This window comes from Drosophila santomea, chromosome 2R (assembly GCF_016746245.2).
Source record: "Drosophila santomea strain STO CAGO 1482 chromosome 2R, Prin_Dsan_1.1, whole genome shotgun sequence".
NCBI classification, from domain to species: Eukaryota; Metazoa; Arthropoda; class Insecta; order Diptera; family Drosophilidae; genus Drosophila; species Drosophila santomea.
In genome coordinates, this window is record NC_053017.2 from 21,630,353 (window position 1) to 21,649,974 (window position 19,622).

At 51.7% G+C, this 19,622-nt stretch overlaps 1 protein-coding gene across 2 annotated transcripts; it reads left to right on the forward strand.

The window, feature by feature from the left end:
- Positions 1-2,583: 2,583 nt before the first annotated feature.
- LOC120446347 (protein CBFA2T3) lies at positions 2,584-18,707 on the forward strand. Of its 2 annotated transcripts, none has more exons than XM_039627273.1 (6): positions 2,584-3,041; positions 12,196-12,442; positions 15,626-16,971; positions 17,036-17,215; positions 17,274-17,399; positions 17,510-18,707. In XM_039627273.1, exons 1-6 carry the CDS (start codon positions 3,039-3,041, stop codon positions 17,873-17,875), a joined length of 2,268 nt encoding a protein of 755 aa, XP_039483207.1. In that variant the 5' UTR covers positions 2,584-3,038; the 3' UTR covers positions 17,876-18,707. The 2 variants fall into 2 exon arrangements, with proteins under 2 accessions (XP_039483207.1, XP_039483208.1); XM_039627274.1 differs by lacking the exon at positions 2,584-3,041 and adding an exon at positions 12,057-12,117.
- Positions 18,708-19,622: the final 915 nt, after the last annotated feature.

A 19,622-nucleotide genomic window follows, 5' to 3' on the forward strand; every position in this document is an offset into this window, starting at 1 on the left:
GGACAGGAGAGGCCTGCTGGATTGCCGCTGACGGCGACAATTTTAGCGCGTCCTTTGCCTCCTCGCCTCTGGACAGGACAACCGCTGAGCAACTGTCTCCGGCTGTCTGGAAAGGCAGCTGGGAGCAGAAGCACGAGGGCATCTTAATAACCCGCCCAGTGGGTGGCCAGTTTACAAGGCCATTACCATCCATGGAGTGTTATCTGCCGACACCCAGTTGCCGATTCCCATATCTGGCTACTCCCAGCCAGAAACTCTCCTCCTCCAGCACCGCACACAGGGAGGGAGATGCCCAAACAAACAGCTTCATTCTGACCTGCTGGCCTAGAGGACGCATCAAGTGGGTGGCGATGGTGGTAGTGGTGGCAGTGGTGGGTTGCTCGGGATTGCTCTGATTTTGTTTGCCGAACTGCCGCTGAGCAAACAACTTCCTTATCGCAGCGATACACGCTGCCTTTCGCCAGATAAACACACAAGTGGCAAGTGGCAAGTGACGCATATGCAGCAAAGGGGGCACGGCAGTGGCAGCAGCAACAATGTGTCATTCGTTGTTTAAAATAAAAATTAATAATTCAATTATGCGTCAACAGCATTCCGTTGTTTGCCCTCCCCCACATTCCCCATCTATATTTGAATCCCCATCTATATCCACATCCACATCCCCATCCCCATCCACATCCACATCCATGGCCATTCCCAGTGCCATGCTTTTTGCGACTGGCCATTTGGGAGCGGACTTTTGGTCCGGTCTGGTCGCAGCTGTTGCCTGCCGATGTATGCCACTCCAAATTGCCGTGATTTCATTCAATTTGTCGCAGCAGCAGCAGCAGCGGTGGCAGCAGCAACAAATGTTGCCACTTGCCAGCCAGCGCGGCCCAAAATTGTTTTCGTTTGCTACGCTCCACGTTCCATGAGAATTTTCCGGCTCTTCTCTCTCGTTTCCATTCGCCATTCGCCATTGCCGCTGCCAGTGCGAAATGCGCATAAAAAATGCTGTGTCCAACGCCCACAGCCACCCAAAACCAACCCAAAACCAAGCCAAACCAACCCATCCCGGTCCCATTCCATGCGCCATGCCGAACCAATCCCCCCCAGAAATCCCAGACGACGACGACGACGACGACGTCAGGCTGGTGTGCCAATGCACAATTGTTGTTTGTATGAGAAAATCTCGCCTAATGGCGTTTTACATTATTTGCCGCCTGATGCTGCTCTTCCGACGACGACGACGACTTCGCTGCCATGGCCAACTGCTACCAAGTAGTAAAAGAAGCGGCCTTCCGCCCACCAAAGCAACCACCCAGCACCACCCAGCACCACCCAGCACCACCCAACTCCACCCAACTCTACCCCCTGGATTTTCCGAGCACGGAGTGCCAAATATGCCCTCCCTGTCGCTCCACGTTCAAGTTTGTGGTTTGGGGTGTTAGGGTTTTCGGTTGTGGCAAGTTTTGGCCCATGGAGGGGCGGGGAATCCGGGGAGCTGCGGCTGCTGGACAAGATGAATGGCCACTTATTGGCCAAAGCGGGTTTTGTTTAAATTGCGGTGGTCAATTTGTAGGAACGTATTGAAACGTCTTCGCAGGCGTAGATGGATGGAGCCACCAGATGGCAAGGCCCCAGGGACAGATGTGTCAATCGGTGGCTAATTGCCAGCGGGATTGAGTAGAACGACTGGATTGGGACCATAGTAATAGCACCCTAAGCTGCAAGCTGAATTGCAAGTTAGTTAGTTCAGCTTAAGTTCATTAAACGCACCTCTCATGGAATGGTTTCTCCCCTGCGCATCTGGTAGTTTCCTGGCCAAATGAACCCCTATGATTGGGTGTATTCCCAGGGATTAGGAAAGCGAATGCACTAACGACGAGCAAATGTGTATCCTCACTAATTGCTCTTGAACGCTGATCTCTGTTGAACGCGGGATGCGACCACTTCCAATTGGAGATCCCGCATGGCAGCGAACCGCGCCGAATCGCTTCCCATTTGCCACTTCACGTGGCTCACGTGGTCGGGGGTGGACCCACTGAGCAGTTGACATGGTGTGAACACTCGCATAAGGCCCACTTTCCCGCTGGCGGGGGAATCCCCCAAAAGGGAGGGAGAATTGGCTGGCAATTTATTTAGATATCGGCACGCAGTTGGGCGCTGAGCTGAGAACCGAGGGCAGTGCCAAGTGGAATGCCAAGGCAGAGTAGTGGAGTAAATGCGAAACAAGCTGCTGTGCTGCCGTCGAAGAGGAATTTTTCAGCTGCCTCTCAGGCAGATTGTTCCAAGTGGAGGGAGCCGGGAGGAGGGGTGTCTGAGTTGGGCAGCAGCTGATGTTAATAGCCCAGCGGGCCAGCGAGTGTCTGCCTGCCTGCCCTGCTGCCAGTTTCGGTGGTAGAGCGGGCACAGCCGGAACAGCTGTTCCATGTGCAAACGCGCAGGCGCCTCGAATCCCGAATAAGATGCGGATGCCAGCCGCCGTCCGAATGCCGCTCGGATTGCCGAGCGGAGCGGTCGAACATGTGCTACCTGGTCCGCGGCAGAGCAGCAGAGGAACAGAGCAGCAGAGCAGCCAGTCGCCTCACAAACAAACGCCACTTTCGACTGGACGGACGTGCTCAGCTCCGCGGCAACTCTCAGTTGTGTCAGTTCGCAGTGAAGTTCGCAGTTCGCAGTTAGCAGTTGGCAGTTCGAATCGCATCCGAGATACTCGCATACTCGCGTGTGCCAACCCGCAGATACTTTCGCATCCATTCAGTTTCAGCATCAGCTTCAGATACAGATACAGCTACAGCTGTAGATTGCGTTTCTGCATCCGATTCAGAGGCGGATTGTGAGCCAGTCGCTTGCCGCAACTCCGAGATGCCGGTTCGCGTTTCGCGTTTCGCGCTGCCGCCGCCGTTCCGACAATGATTCGTTGGTAAACAATAACACTAACGCCAAGTGCTAGGTCCAGCGAAAGTATCTCGCAGATACAACTACTGCAATACCATAATACTAAATCAACCCAGAAGATACACTCCAGCCTCTACGAGCAGCAGCGATCTGCCAAAATGGTGAGTCCATGCAAATTGTATCTCGATGAACATGGGCTACGGCCAACACATGTTGATTGCGGCCAGCTGTCCTCCGCCACTCAAGCACTCAAAGTGTCTTTGGCCTTAAGGAGAGCACACACATCTGCACACACACACACACACACAGGCAGATGTATCTACACATGGTCGCATCTGTTTTTTATCTGTTCCTTGTAGCTCGAGCGAATTGCAGATACGAATTCGTTTGTCGTTTGTCAAGTGCTCGAATAATAGTTTAAGACGCCACACGTTGCGAGGAGGGAAATCTCGTTTTCCCTCGTTTTCCCTCTGCTGCCGCAGTTCAGTTTCGCTGCTTTGTCAGTTCCACGTGCGAAATTATAAATTATTTGCCCGCTTTTTGCCGCTTTTTGGATGGCAGGGGGCAACATCCAGTGGGATGTGGATTTTTGGTCCATGACTTTGCCCGCCGCCGCCGCCGCCGTCTGTTTCTGATGGCCTTGTGTGCCGCGCCGCGTTCTTAACAGAAACAGAACTTCCAACTGCAAATAATTGCAGCTGGCTGCCATGTGTCGCCGCTCCGGATCTGCTGCCTCCACCGTCTGTCGATTCCATCTGCTGCTACATATCTACAGCTACAGCCGTATATCAGTGGTCGCACCCCGAGCTCTGGTGGCCAAACAGCCTCCATCTGGGTACTGGTAACTGGTAAATGGTAACTGGGAACTGAGTACTAGTAACTGGGTACTGGTAACTGGGAACTGGTAACTGGGAACTGGGAACTGGGAACTGGTAACTGGCTACTGGTAACTGGGAGTTCACTTCCCTCTGGGTAGGAAACCCTCGCCCAGATGGGCCTTTGCCAGCCCACAGTTTATGGTTGGCAGTAAAGTTTTGAGTGCCGCCAGGGCTAATTGATTGCGCTATCAGCTGAATCAGTCCCTTAAAAAGTGAATTTTTACCAAACATCACAAGATTCATTACTTGAAGAACCAAGCCATTTAAAAATTAGAAATATATTCCAGAGCAGATGCTGTTTTCTGATTTCAATAAGCAATAATCATCTTGAATCCTCAATTCTTAATTCACATGCCCGAATTATCTGCTGGTTTGATCTGGCGATCTTCCGTGGTGACTCATTCTGGAAATCACCTGGTGGACCTGGCCTTGGCTGCTCGGCAGCTGTTGCCACTGCGGATCAAAAGGGGCAGGTGGCAGTGGAGGGATGCAGTGGATGGATGCAGGGAGCGGGATGCGGGATGCGGACACTTGTTCGGTGTGAGGCCAGCTGCCTTTTGGCCTTTTGGCCGGCTTCTCCTTTGGCTGCTATTGTTATGGTTTTTGGCAGTGCGGTTGCTCTTTCATTCTGAATTCCATTCACCATTTACCATATTCGATATTCCATATACCATATTCCATATACCATATTCCATCTCGACCATCTCCTTTGCCTTCCCAGCGCCGCTGTCATTGGCATGACACCTGCATAAACATTTTAACAGCTTGTGGACTCCGCCGAAGCGGTCTGTTTTGTATTGAGTTTTTTCTCGTTTTTTGCCGCTGCTCATTAAACAGCGCAGTGCCACCGCAAAAAAGGCGAAAAGTGCTAGTGGCAGGGCTGGGTCCTAATTGGGGGTTAGACTAATTGATACCCAGCTGTGGGCAAATGCGATAAGCCAGGAGTATGTTACATATGTCAATACGTGGATATCAACTATACAAGTTGTCGCGAAGTAGTTGTTCTACTGAGAGAAGATATTCATATGGCAATTTAAATAATCAATTTGTTAATACTGAGATAAGGACTATTCTTTCCATTTGGAGCACCCAATCGATTTGGCCTCGAATCACTGCCATTTGAAGTGCCTAGGGGCCAAGTGGACAGCCTAATTGTGTTCGGCAAATAGATACAATATATTTCAGGACCAATTAGTGTCAGCAATTTAATTTTGTTTTGGCCGCTGGGCAGCTCAGCTGGCAATAGGTAATAGGTAATAGGTAATCGGTAATCAGCGGGTAATCAGGCATTCAACAAAGTCCTGCTAAATAATGCATGTCCTTGTGGAGGGGGGAGGTGAAGGGGGAAGGGGGAAGGGGGATTACTACTCCGCTGGCTGGCTGGTTGCACATGGTGATTGAATTTAAAATGGACAGCGGCGAAAAAGGGCAAAGTTATTAGCGTAATGGTCGGGGGCAAACAAAACACTGGCGAACCTGAGGCAGGTGAAAATGCACATGACAAGTGCAGCTGTTGGCATCAAATTAGCCCGCCCCCCTTCCTCCATTCCCCCCCCAATCGCCAGTCGCTATTCAACATTCAACATTCGCCATGTGCCTGCAAATCCGGGCAATCCATCAAGGGCTCAATCAATCATTAGCACTGCAAACGCAAACGCAAAGGCAATGGCAAACTTCGGCGGGAAAGCGGAAAAGCGGAGCAGTGCGGGAAAACCCAAAACAAACAGAAAAACTTTGGATTTTCACACCTTTTGCAATTAAGATGCCGCCTAGACGACATTGACTAATGAGACGCCATTTTGTTTGCGGCCTGGCGCAGCTGAGCCAACAACAGACAACATGGCGATGCGATGCGATGGCGACCGGAAATAAGTCAATTTGCTTATTAGACTTGTCAGTGGACCCCCCCCCCCCCCCCCATAGGGGAGAGGGGAGTGGAGCAGATTGGAGGACTCCGCCTGAAGCCCAAACGCAAACATTGCAAATAGAAACGAGCAAAGCACGGATGGCATGGATTCTAAAGGGGAGAGAGGGTGGGGAAAAGGAAAAGAAAAGCCAAAAAATCGCGCAAATGTCACACACAGAACAGCAACTAACAGCAGTCGCCGAATGGAAAAGCGGAAAAGTGGAAAGGCGGAAAAGTGGTGAGCGGGGCTGCATACGCTTAATCGAAAAAGTCAAAAACAAAATTCGGCGTCGCTCTCATCCAGTTCAGTTTTCCTACTCCTAGTTCTTCTGCTCGCCTGGCTGCCTGCCTTTTTCCCCGTTTTTCCTCGTTTTTCCTCGATTTTCCTCGCCTGTTGTGGCTTTTCCACCGCCCCGCCACTGTGGAATTGTTGGCGCTGCAAGTGGCAGCTTATTAAAAAGACGTGGGCCACAGAATGTTTTGGGGGCAAGCAAAAATGTCATAGGAAAAGCCAGCGCCAAAAAAAACAACGAATTTCTCTCCGCCAGAAACAATGGGGCAAATACCATGGATACACCGCCTGGTTTCAGTTTGGTTGAGTTTAGTTGGGGAAAACTATATGGGAGGTTTATATTTTCAATTGAGTGCTCGCTAAGTATACGCTTTCCCAAAGTCCGAAACTATTTCCGTGATTTGGAGGAGTCTAAGTGTGTTCCTTGACCTTTTGGTGGTCCGAACTCATTATTAAAATGTCATAGCCCGTTTAACTTCCTACCTCTGTCTTTATGATAGTTTGGATACCCTAAGTAATGTGGATATCATATTGGAAAGAGCTAGAACAGTGATTTTATGGCTCAAACCATTCACTTGTATGCCATTCCATATTCCATGAGTTACTCTGCTGCCTGGCCATATATTTCAAAGTCTTAGCCATTAACCTTAGCCCGTCCACAAACGGCGCCCGTCCGGACTTCCAGCTGCACTGCCCCGTCCAGGGGCTCTTATGTTTTAAACATTTTGCCGGATCGGGACAAAAAACTGTACTGTGCACGAGTGTCCACGAGTGCCGCATGTCCAGTACAATCGCAGATGGCAGAAACGCAGACGCCAGTCGCTGGCAGGCTACCAAATACCAAGTGCCCCTGCCGGCATTTGAATTGGATTTGCCAGGCGCCACAGCGCAGCCCTAAATCTCCGGCCCAGACTGGGCTGACCTTGTCCCGCACATTCCAAGGAGGAGGAGCATCTGCTGGAGGAGGAGGTGGTCGAGGTGGAGAAGGTGGAGAAGGAGCAGGAGGAGGAGCAGGGGCGTTGGATGAGAACGACAACGAAGCAGCTGGCACAGCTGGCGCAATATTTCTTGCCCCAGATGAAACGCAGATGATGCCGCAGATGAAGAGCAGAAGAAGATGAAGAGCAGAGTGGCAGAGGGGCAGTGGAGCAGGGTTGTAAGTTGTCAGGACACAGTTGTTTGAGCTGCTGCCTCGAGTGTCTGCCACAGATTTGTGCCAAAAAAGAGTGGCATGTGTTGCTCGTCCAAAGGGGGCAACATTCATCGATTTGGGCAATCCCCAAGTCCTGCGACTCTATCCTGTGTCCTGTGCTCGTATGCTGCTCCTATTAGACCGCCCAGGTGCATCTGCATCCGTATCTGTAGCCGAATCTGCATGTGTATCCGTATCTGCATGTGTATCTGTATCTGCAACGGTCGGGCCATCGAGCAAGTAGATACAGCACACCTGCTGTCACTCGCAATTTTTAATTGAAAACGGCAGCGGTGGCAAATGCTCCGCCGTCTAGAGCAGCCTCTTGGCCAAGAGACATCAGCGTCGACACGTGCCACCATGTGTTGCCATTTGCTGTTGCTGCCACTGCTGCTGTTGCTGCTGGCAGACAAGTTGGCAAAAACTTGAATAGCGTCACGTGCTGCTGCAAGGCTGGCAGAACGATTTTCCAATCAGAGGAGAACGAGCCACCAGCCAGCAGCCAGCAGCCGCCAGCGGTGGCAGCTGGAAAATCTTCGCTTGCAACAACACAGCTCGGGAAATTGCATTCCCGCAGCAGCAGCAACTCGAGCATTGCGAGCAGCAACGAGCAGCAACTTTGCCAGCTGGCGGCCATCAGCTGCCTCGCTGGCATAATTGGGATGCCTAAATACGCTTTGCGGGCAACATGTGGCAGCCAAATGTTCTCCATGCCCCCCTCCTCCTCAACCCCCCTCGCAATGAAGCACATAAAGCAGTTCGTATCGGAAATAAAACAGACCATAAAGCCGATTAAGCGCGACACTCGTCCAACTGTTTTTCCTCGTAGTTGCTGCTGCTGCTGCTGATGTTGCTGCTGCTGCTGCTGATGTTGCTGCTGCTGCTGATGTTGCTGTTGCCCCTGTGACAAGCCATTATCTTATTACGCCCCACACAGGCTGCAAATGAAGGGTGAATCGGGGAGAGGGGGGCGTGGCAGGAACTTTCGCACGTGCGGCCGAGTAGTGTAAAAATGCTGGTGTTGCTGTTGCTGTTGCCATTGTTGCCACACCCCCCCGCACTCCTTCCTGTTGCTCGTTGTCAGTCTGCGTGGCTGTGTGTGTGTGCGATGTGTAATTTAAAATGACGCCAATGCTGCGGCACGTTGCCAGCAGACACACACACCAACACACCACACACACATGCAGAGGCACTTTGGCAGACTGAGAGGCGCTTAGCAAATAGTTGACGAGGGTTGCCCCTGAACTTCCAGCCAATTATGTAATCGCATTGCCATTTAATGAGTAAGAATTAGGGGTGAAAACGATTCTTTTTTAGTTTGCAAATCAGCAGGGTGTCGAATTCGAACATGTGGTAAACCAATATCAGTAAAAGGATTTACCCTGCTAATTAAAAACAAATATCTTAAGGGCTTAGAGAATGAGATACTTAGAGAATGAGACAGAGTAAAGAATATATAAATTATACTCTTTTAATTGATAGTTCCGTTCATTGGGAAAGTCAACAAATCGATTTTCGGGCCATAATCAAAAGCTTAGTAGTCACTTTGAGGCATTTTCTCACATCTCCATTGAAAAACGAATGTCTGTAATTGAAGTCGCTTGCCGTGCAATTAACCCCAGAACGCCCACTTAATGCTAATTACCCAGAACACAGAACGCAGAACGCAGAACGCAGAGTGCCAGAACTCCTCGAACAACCCACTTTTTCGCCTGCGCCAGCATACATTTGTAGCTCCATGTGTAATGAAGCAGCTGACGCAGCAAGTTGCAAAAAGTTTTAACTGCGAAACGATGTTGCTGCTGCACAGGTGTCGTCGCCAGTCACCATTCGCCATTCTCCCATTCTCCCATCGCCAGTAATCCCTCCCAGAAGCGGGACGCGGGTCGGGCGCCACTTGCGCATAATGACGCACAATGCGGACTCTGCTGTCCGGCAGTCCACTTGTCCAGCTGTCCGGGAGTCCAACAGTCCGGGAGTCCCAGGTTGGAGTTTCGAGGTCCGAGGTCCGAGGTCCAGTTGCTTGTCATTCGCACACACACACATATGTGGCGGGGGATTGCGAGGGACGAGGTGGGCGGAGGGGGGACAGGGTAAATGGGCAGCTTACCGGGCAAGCACATGCAGCTGTGCTGTGATTTCCCATCCACCCCCCACCTCCCACCTCCCTCCTCCTGCTCAGCTGGCCTTCAACCCCCGGAAAAACCACCCGCCCTCCGACGCTCCATTTTCCACATCCTTTGTTGTTGTTATTTCAGTTGGCGCGCCTTTTCGTTAACCACTCCTCGTCCTTTTTAACCAGCTTTCCTACAATCTGTGTCTGCTTGTGTGTGTGTGTTTGTGTGTGTGTGGGTGTTTTTGTTAGCAAAAGGGATAAAAGTATAAAATGCTTTGGTGTCCAGCGCCCAGTCTCCCGCCGCTGGGAATTAAATGAATGTCGCTTAAAATGTGTCCTTTGTTTTTTACGATTTCCGCCAGCCTAATTGAAAATTATGCAGCGAAAATGTATTGTGCCGTTGGCCTTCATTTGTCAAATCCTGGAGCAGGGGCTGCTAATAGTCCTGCAAGTGAAGTGATGACTACTATAGAAGATGCCACCACTTGTGGCAAGAGGTGGGTAGTGGGGCAGTTCCAGAGTAATCATCAAAATCAAAAGGCTGAATTGTTTTAACTTCAAAAGGAAACACGCACCTTAACTCACAGAGGTGTGCAAATTTCCAACTCAGAATGGAAATCACATCCAAGTAAATGGGATTCCTTGATGACTGGGTACATGTGTGCCCATAAATCACGCCATTGATATGCCCCAAAAAGTGAGTGCGTAATTGGGCTTCTATCCCACTGTGCTGCCTCCGTTTAAATAATTACTTTTCCTCTTGGCAATTTCGCCGGCAGCCGTCGCAGCCTCCGTCTCTACCCCATTTCCCCCCCCCAAATCCAGGATCCTGTATTCTGGATCCTGCAGCCTGGATCCCGCTCCTTCCTGCCGCTTCACATTCAGCTACAGCTACAGCTACAGCTTCGGCTTCAGCTTCAGCTGGTCCAAGTTTTGTGGGAAAAACTTCTGCGGGCGACATTTTCCATTTTGCTGCGATGGAAGCTTGTGAGGCTCCCGGCTCTTTGAAGTGCTTGCCTTACACTGGACGAGGCCGAGGACGCGGAGGGGATTGGGGGCTTGGGTGAACTGGGGGCGCCTTCTGGCGACGACAGGCGACAGCTGCTTGAGCGACAACGACACGACTGCTCCTGACATTTGATTCATTCGTCATAGCCAGGGCCAAAGGCGGCAGCTGCCGGCTATTAAGTGAGTCAGAACCACCACCACCACGAATATCCATTCCCCTCCAGCCTTTCGGCATCCCATTCCACCCACTTCCCAATTAAGCTCACCTGCCGCCTTTCACAAACACTTGTTGTTTGCCTCGCCACCACCACCACCAACTACCACCACCCACTTCCACTTCCACTTCCACCGCTTCACGCATGTTTTGTCTGCCTGTTTTTTGCGAACTGTGGAAAGACCTCGCTGCAAAACACTTGTCAAGTGTTCCCGCCACTGGGGGATAGCAGAAGATCCCATCCAATGGGACTTTCCCAGCGGAGTGGGGATAGGGGCTGGGTCGTCATTAGTCGGCTCTCAGTTTGGCAAACGGCAAACGGCAGCTGGCGGCGTGTCAAGTGTTTGTTTTTAATAGAATTTCATTTGCGGCATTTGAGTGTAATTTCGCTCTGATGCCAAACAGCTGCTGCCACTGCCCCCCCCCCCCCTCTGAAAAGGGGGAGACTGAGGTATCCCCACTCGATTGTAAATATTGCCGGCCGCGACGATTGACTTTAAACAATTGCTCTAAACATTTCTTGCACCTCGAACGGCGGGCAGAGATTGATGGAAAACATGAATGAAACTGAGCAGGTTTTTCCGCCTTTCCAGCGGCTTTTCTCCGTGTTTTTCCCCCTCTCCCCCCTCCTGCCTCCTGCCTCCTGCCTTGCTTACACGAAAGCACGGCAAGCTGCACAAACTCCCACAGTCCGCAAAGGTATTTACATATTTTAGTGATAAAAATCAACACAAAAATGCTCCCCTCATGCGAGCTGGACACGAACAACTTTCAGGTGGGGAGTGTGGAAAGATGGGTGGTTGCGTGGAGCGTCGAGTGGGTGGATTGTGGGTGGCTCGTGGGTGGATGGTGGTTGTGTGGCCGGAACTCCCAAGGGAAGTGGGTCGCAGTGATGGGTAAACAGGAAGCGCAGTGTCGAGTCAATTAGCAAGGCTGCGTTCCCGATCTCGATTGGGATTTCTCCCCTTTGAGAAATCGGCCAGGTTTCCCCACGGTTTTTCATTTAGTCAGCCGCCGCGAGTGAAAAGTGAAAAGTTCTTCGACTCAATTACGAAACAGGTGTCTACGGCGTGCGCACTGCTGGCAGCTGTCGGCATTCTTTGACTGCAAATTGGTTTTGGTCTACGCCATTTGGAGGCCAGAAAAAAAGGCCGAGAATTTGTAGAATATTGATAGATCCCATATTAGTTGCTGCACAAAGGTGCGCCCATTGTTCAAGTAAATCCTTTTTTGAGGCAACTCTCAAGTGCAAATCATGAGGATGAACGACAGCCAAGAGTCCTTTAAGGCAGCTGGTTTGTGTTTAATGGCGAGTGCATATTTAAATTAATCGCACTTAAGCGCCTCTAAAATGAAAGCAATTTGGCCAAATTAAAGCGGCAGCTGTTCTTTCCTCTCGAAGCGAACAAAAGCCCAAGGTCTCCGCCTTTGAAAGTGTATTTTGGTATTGCGGGTGCGCCCAATTTGCATGTCAGACAACCATTTAATCAAATTGAAATCAAATAAGTTGAAAACATAATGTGAGAACTTTGTCACTTGATGTTTTCGTCTATCGCCCGGATCCTGGGAACCTGGGAACCTGGAAACCTGCAACCCGGCAACCTGCACAGTCTGCCGTCTAAATTAGCTGGGTGTGGGCACCAGCTCCTCCTCACATAGTACCTCTTCTAGTAAACCACCCAGCTAACCGCTTCCCCTCCTGCTTCCAGATGGCGCTCGACGGCAAGGCGATAATTAAGGAGGAGATTACCGACAAGGACGCCTACGACGCAGCTGCGGCGGCGGCAGCGGCGGTGGCAGCGGGTGCCGCTCTGGCGGTGGCCTCCGCCGCGTCCGTCCAGGTGCCACCCGCGTCATCGTCCTCGGCGGGATCAGCGTCATCGGCAGCCGCCGCGGCCACCAACAACACAACATCGGCGGCAGCCACAGCGGCGGCAATTAGTCGTCGGCTTAAAGGTGAGTGGAGCACATTAAGTAGACTGCACTGCGAGAAAAGAACGGGGCGGAAGTTGTGCGCATTGTAACGGAACTAGTTTCACAGGCTACTTAAATATATATAATTAGTGACTACTAGTGGCAGTTATCAATGCCAAAGCAAGCTACTTAGGGTAACAAGCTTAAAGTCCAGGATGACCACGTTTATGATTGAGCACTTGAAGTGCCAGTGTACGTTCAAAATCCCCAATATTTATAGCTGTTTACTTGATGGTGTGAACCTGAGCAGCTGTACGTGCTCCGCCATCCTTTAAACTGGGCCCAGCTCCCAGTTCTCAGCTCCCAGTTCCCAGTTCCCAGCTCCACTTCGAGTTCCATCTGGAACTGCACATCAGAGCATTTCGGATTCGTTACTTTTAAATGGTTTTTGGTTTTCCAAACCGAACAGAACCGAACAGGGACCACAGGCCGCAGTCTGCCGACTTCACAAGTGTATGCGAATGAAAAAGGCCAAAAGCATTTGCTACTTTGCACCGCACCCCAAAACTCTTACTCCAAAAAAAAAAGAGGAGGAGAAGGAAAAAACGGCAACCGCTGCTGGCATTGTTCCCAGCATCAGACCAGCATTTTGTTGCCTGCTTTAGAGCAGGGGCGTCCGAAAGGGGGATCATTGCGGATTGCCCGGATTCTGTGGACTACCTGCGCCTGTTCCCAGGCAAATGATGTGTGGCCCGGCATTTAAGTCGCTTGAATTTCTTTCCTTTCACCAGCAATTAGCATTTTCCGGGCAAACACAGCTCCCAACTGTGTGTGTGTGTGCGTGTTTGTGCCACTCCTCCCAGTCGCCCACTTGCCCGCTCCGCTGCCGATGATAATCAGAAGCAGTGCATGATGAATATTTGCCAAAATGATTGTTTTCCCAAATGACTATGCCAGCAACAGCAATGACAGCAGCAGCAGCAGCAACAGCAACAACACACTAAACTTGCCAACGTTTCGTTTTGTGCGCTCGACTGCAATCTATGGGACGCAGCTGTGCAAATTCTGTTGCCCACATAGACAGACACACAGCACCCATACATACACACACAGGGACGCACACACACACACACACACACACACAGATGCATGGCTGGGACCACGCTGCGTATACGTAACCTTAAATCGATGGAGGGAGCTCATGGAGCTGGCAAATGTTGGGCCAGCAGTCGAAACCTCCCGAGTCCTCCTCCGCTCGAAACATTATGTTTTAGAAAATATGTGAATTGTCAACACAGAATTTTCGTAAATAGTTTTTCGGTTTTGCGTGGGGTTTTCCTTGGCAGCAGCTGCCGCTCGGCCAGCAACTTTGGGTCAGCAGTTGAGGCTTTCCCGCAACAGGACCAAACCAAAACAAACCGAAACTTTTAAGCCCGGTCAAGTGCAATATTTTACAATTGTACACCACACCCCAGGCGAAGCAAAAGGGATGTGGCAATGGCCAATTAAACCCGGAAAAACGAACGGAGGGAGGGGGAGGGAGCGGGGCAGCATGTGATCCATCATTGTCTATGCTTGGCGTTTGATAAGAGCCGCCGAGTCGGTTGACTGATGCCTCCGATGCCAACTCCGACTCCACCACGACCATCTGCATCCGCATCCGTGTGTCTGCCATCTCCCATTCGTTTGGCAGTGGAGGTGGCTCTGGGTGGTCGTGTGGCCCTTCGATTGGCAAGGCGGTGGCGTGCCTGAATGGCTGTGAAAACACAGCCAGTTGCAGCTGTATCCACAATCATTATCACAAAAGCAAACTGTGCAGCAGCCGCACGGCAGCAACAGCAGCAGTAGCAGCAGTAGCAACAGCATCAGCATCAGCGGCAACATCAACTGACTGCCATTCCCATCGTCGTTGTCGTCATCATCGTGCTCATCATCATGGTCATCAGCAACATTCGCCGCCCACAATGTCTGTCAGCCACCATCTAGCCACCCATTCACCCACCGAACCACCAACCCACCGAACCACCAACCCACCGAAGCAGCGACCCACACCCATAAACAATTTCCATTAGCTTGTGCACACAAAGTTTGTGTGTGTTTGGTCGTTACAGGCGACAAATGCGTCCTAAGCCTTTTATTTTGTACCAAATGCTTGCCACATTTCAGGAACTCAGGAAAGCGACAGAGAAGTAAGCGACTTCTATGTTGCAACATTGATAGCAAGAACTAGGATGCAGCAAAGACCCTGCAAATAGGTTGAAAATACATACAAATAGTTGTTTTTTAAAGGACTTACTATACATTGTTATAAAAAGTGTATGTCTTATGTATGTGCCATTTAAAAGACTATGAGTTATTTTACTTTATTATTTCCTACTGAGTAAGAACCCTTTCCCAATGCTGAAACCAATTCACTTTGCCAGCATTTCGTCGCCTGACAATGAGTTTTCCCAGCAGCTTCTCCGTCCAGCTGCGTCCTGCGGATTTGCGTTAAGCTTTCATTTTTGAGCTACACCATCGCTTGGCAGGATCATGGTTGGCTGCGATGGGACAGCACGTACCGCAGTGTGCTGCACCCACACCCGCGCCCTTCGTCATTGGAAGAGCACCCACATGCTCCCACATCCACCCACATCCTTTCACATCCTCCCACTCGTCCACTCGTCCTGCAATTAGTGCGTTATGTGGTGCTTGATTTGCTTGCCTGACTGGGCCCAAACCACACACACACAGCACACACACAGCACACACTTGGCAAGGGCCAAAAATGTTTGCTAATTTATTTCCCATGTTCAAACAAATTTGTTAATGCCGGCCGGCAGTTGGTCTGGTATGTAAGTGAGTCTGGTATGTAGCATCCAGCATCCAGTATGCAACATCCACAATCCAGTATGTAGTATCCACAATCCAGTATGTAGTATCCAGTATCCAGTGTGTAGTATCCAGTATTCAGTGTGTAGTGGGTTGTATGTTGTGTGTAGTGGCGCAGTTGACCAGATCTGTGGGACAAGTGCCGTAGCTTGTTGTGGTTAGGTGGCACATATATAATATTTCCGTTCCTCGGTTTCGGCTAATGCATTTGTAATGCGCCTGGGCTGCACATCCTGTCCTGGTCTCGAACTTGGACTTGGACTTGTTTCCCATGTTCCAGGATGAACATGCAACTAACCACTTGTCCTCCTCCTTCTCCTCCTCTCTTTTCACCACCACCACCAACGAAAACAGCCAGCAGCTGCAGCAGCGGCGGGGACAAGAGCTCCTCCTCATCCTCGAGCAGCAAGGACAGCAGCAGCCACACCTCCAGCAGCAGGAGCGAGCGGGACAGGGAGAGGGAGCGGGAGCGGGAGCGCGAGCGGGACCGCCTCTGCCGCACTCCGCCGGACTCGCCGCCGGACAGCTCGCGCAGCCTGGCCCCCCGATCGCCCCACTCCCCTCTACAGTTGCACCTGCGACCGCAGCGCAACGCCAGCGTTTCCCCGGTGGTCAATGGCTGCTCCGCGGGCGGCGGAGGCGTGGGATCCTCCGGCACCTCGCCCACGCCCACACCGGGCAGTCAGCACGCCGCCTCCTTGGCCGCTGCCGCCGCCGCCGCAGCAGCCGCCCATGTGGAGCAGGCGCGTCTGGTGGCCAAGATGCGCAAGTTCCTGGGCGCCCTCGTTCAGTTCTCCCAAGAGCTGGGACAGCCGGAGGTCAGCGAGCGGGTGCGCGCCCTGGTGCTGTCCCTCTGCAGCGGCAGCATCTCCGTGGAGGAGTTCCGTCTGGCCCTGCAGGAGGCCATCAACCTGCCACTGCGGCCGTACGTGGTGCCGCTGCTCAAGAACAGCATCGCCCTGGTGCAGCGGGAGATCCTGGCCCTGGCCAGGGCCACCAACCAATCCGCCCTGCAGTACGTGACCAACAACGAGCAGGCGGTAATGGAGTTCGCGCCCCACGGAGTGGCCAGCGCCGAGTTCGGGGACATATTCATCCAGCTGGAGGCGCCCACATCCAACGGCAGCAGTGCGGTCTTCAAGCGCCGCTCCTCCGACTCCATGATGGAGCACGGCGGCCACAACGGCCTGCAGGAGTGGAGCGAGTACATGGCCAGCGGTGGCGCCGGCTATCCTCCGCCGCCCAGCAAGCGCCTCACCCTGCATCCCGCCCACTCGGTGGTGGCCTACGGGGACTACGGCGTCTCCTCCGCGGAAGGACTCCCCTCGGCGGCGGCCTTCATGCAGCGCGACGAACGGGATCTGCGGATGAGCGAGGCGCAGGCCAGGCACGCCGCCCCGCCCCCGAGGGCGTCAAACCCACAGCCCCAGCCCCAGCCCAATCCCAATGCAGCTGCCGCCGGTGCTCCGGGAGCGGGTGGCGAGGAGGAGTGGAAGAACATCCACACCATGCTCAACTGCATCTCCGCCATGGTGGACAAGACGAAGCGCGCCATCACGATCCTCCAGCAGCGGGGCATCGAGCCGCAGCATCCCAACAGCGGCCAGGAGGTCACCCCGGCTGCCATGGCGGAGCTGCGCCGCCAGACGGAGGAGAAGGTCGCCGAGTTCAAGCGGAATGCCGAGGATGCAGTGACACAGGTGAGGCACCATCCCCTTGTTGTTTAGGTATTTTATTGTTAAATGACACCATAATCCCCACCAGGTGAAGCGGCAAGCTGTCATTGAAATCCAGCGGGCAGTGGTGGCTGCCGAGACGCGGGCTGCGGAGATCATGACCCAGGAACGCCTGCGCATGGAGAAGTTCTTCATGGAGATGAGCCGCCATTCCAGCGGAGAGCGGGATCTGGACAACAAGTCGCCCTCGATGGCCAGTGCACAGAATGTAAGTGCACTTAACTTGCTAATTAGTACTGAGTTTATTAACTTTCAACCACTTTCAGGGCAGCAATCTGCAGCAGCAGTGCTGGAACTGCGGCCGCAAGGCCACGGAGACCTGTTCGGGTTGCAACATGGCCCGGTATTGCAGCGCCTCGTGCCAATACAGGGATTGGGATAGTCACCATCAGGTGGGTGCTTTATTGTTATACCAAATACTGTTTTAGCTTGATAACCCAGGGATTTCCTCCTATACTCCGTTGATAGCCTATTTATGATCGCCTATTTCTGTGCTTTCCAGGTGTGTGGCAACTCCCGGGCCAGTGAGCTGAGCGCCAAGCACCTGCACTCGGCCAGCAACCTGAGTCTGCGCAACGCAATGGCCACCCGCTCACCACCCACTCCCAACTCGGCGGCCCACCTGCAGGCGGCGGCCGCTGCTGCGGCTGCTGCAGCAGGAGCCCGTGAAGCGGGCAGTGCTCCAGTTGGAGGACCTGGGGCAGGAGTAGCCGGCGGTGCGGCAGCGGGAGGCGGCGGCCAGTCCGGCGGCGGAGGAGGAGGCGGTGGAGGAGGAGGAGGAGGTGGCGGTGGCGGTGGATCTGCGGCTGCTGCTGTGGCCGCCGCCACTCCAGGTGCGCTGGTGGCCAACGGGTTGGGCTCCAAATGACGCATTCGCATGATGAAACCCAAGAAGAAGTACTTGTGCTAGTCAAATTAAAGGGGGTGAACCACGAAACCATATACACACACTTAAAAGTATGCAGCTAATATAGAGTTATCCAAAAACCAAAAACGAGGGAAGATGATGAGGTAGATGATGCTTAACATCCAGAATTCAGAATCGCATAATTAGATACAGATTACAGATTGATGTGCATTTTCACTAAAGTTTATACATTACAACGTTTCAAGAAGGTCATCGTAATGAGCGGGTCGAATTAAATGGGTTGAAAATCCAAAGGAAGAAAACCAATATTAATTACTCACAAATCTCACAAAACATTTTACGGAATTTATCCAGCAATTCTCAGCCTGTGACTTAATGTATGAAATCGCATTTTTACCATCAGCACTTCGCGCAAGAATCACATAAATATTAATAACAATATGTGCACACCAATAAGGAATTACATAAGCAAGCAAAAACATTTAAATCAAATCAAGAAGCAGTGAAAATCTGTAAGTAATTCTGTATTCTGTGTAAGCAGCCCAAAGCGAGTAAAGAGAAAAACAAAAAACTGAACATAGTAGATTTTATTAATAAAATACAATACAGTATATTACTACGGATATGATTACGATTATGGCTAATTTATTGAGCGAGTTTAATTTATTGATTAGTATTTATTGTACTCCCTAAACTAAACCTAAAACCTAAATGTACTTTTATCATAAACAAATACCAAGTAAATGTTAAACCTACAAAAACGCGGGCCGCAAGGCTCCGGCAAACGAAAACCAAGAAACCCAAGAAATAAAGTGTTTTAAACCAAACCGAAGTTGAAGTCTCGATTCCCATTTCCAAATGCGAATTAGAAAATAACATTTCGATTGGCAGCCTAAAAGAAGGCCATGAAAAGCGCATTAGTGTGAGGCGGGTGTGCGCCTGAGAGTGTGCTACAAAACCACAAACTACTGTGATGAAATTTCAATTATCGTCACTCAGCTGTGTGCTCCCTGTCGGTGTGCGTATGTATGTATGTTTGTAAGTATCTGTGTGAGCGCCAGGGTGAGTATCTGCGCCTGTGTGTGTGTGTGTGTGTGTGCATGTATGGCACACCTGCTGCTGTCGCATTGCAAGCGAGCAAGCAAAAGCTCGTTAGTCCCCCTCCTTTACTTCCAAGGACGCCCACAACATTTGTTGCACACGCACACACATGGCCTGCGGCTACCCACCCACTCACACACACACACACACACACACAGACAGCAACACTCGCACACACCAACACTCGCAGAGGGGCAGCAGCTTGGCTTGGCTTTGCCTTTGTCTGGATGCTGTGCGCTTTTTTGCAACCCTTCAGCCTTCAGCCAACAACAATGATGATGATGATGGTGGCATTTGCTACCTGAGTGATTTCCTAAAGCACTGCTCTACTCCCCCTCCTCCCTGCTGCCTCTACCACTACCACTTCCGGTTGCGAGTGGGATTCACATGCACATTCAAATGGCTGCACGTCCAGCTCGCAGCTCGCATGTGCTACCATTTCCATCTCCCGAGGAGTGCTCCAGTCCCCGGCCATTCCCCACTCGATTACCCCTTTGTGCCGGCCATCCTTTCGTTGGCTTCTATTTAACATGCAGTTATCGTTTGTTATCGCCAGCAGCCACAAGCCAAGCTCCCACAGAAGCAGCTTGTCAACAGGCAGCGAGGTTGAAGAGGGATGACAGTGCTTGGCGCAGCAAAGTCCGGA

Coding starts and splice junctions, on each gene's coding strand:
- LOC120446347 (XM_039627273.1), top strand. Junction 12,443..15,625: donor AATTAGTCGTCGGCTTAAAG/GTGAGTGGAGCA, acceptor CAACGAAAACAG/CCAGCAGCTGCAGCAGCGGC. Junction 17,400..17,509: donor ATTGGGATAGTCACCATCAG/GTGGGTGCTTTA, acceptor TGTGCTTTCCAG/GTGTGTGGCAACTCCCGGGC.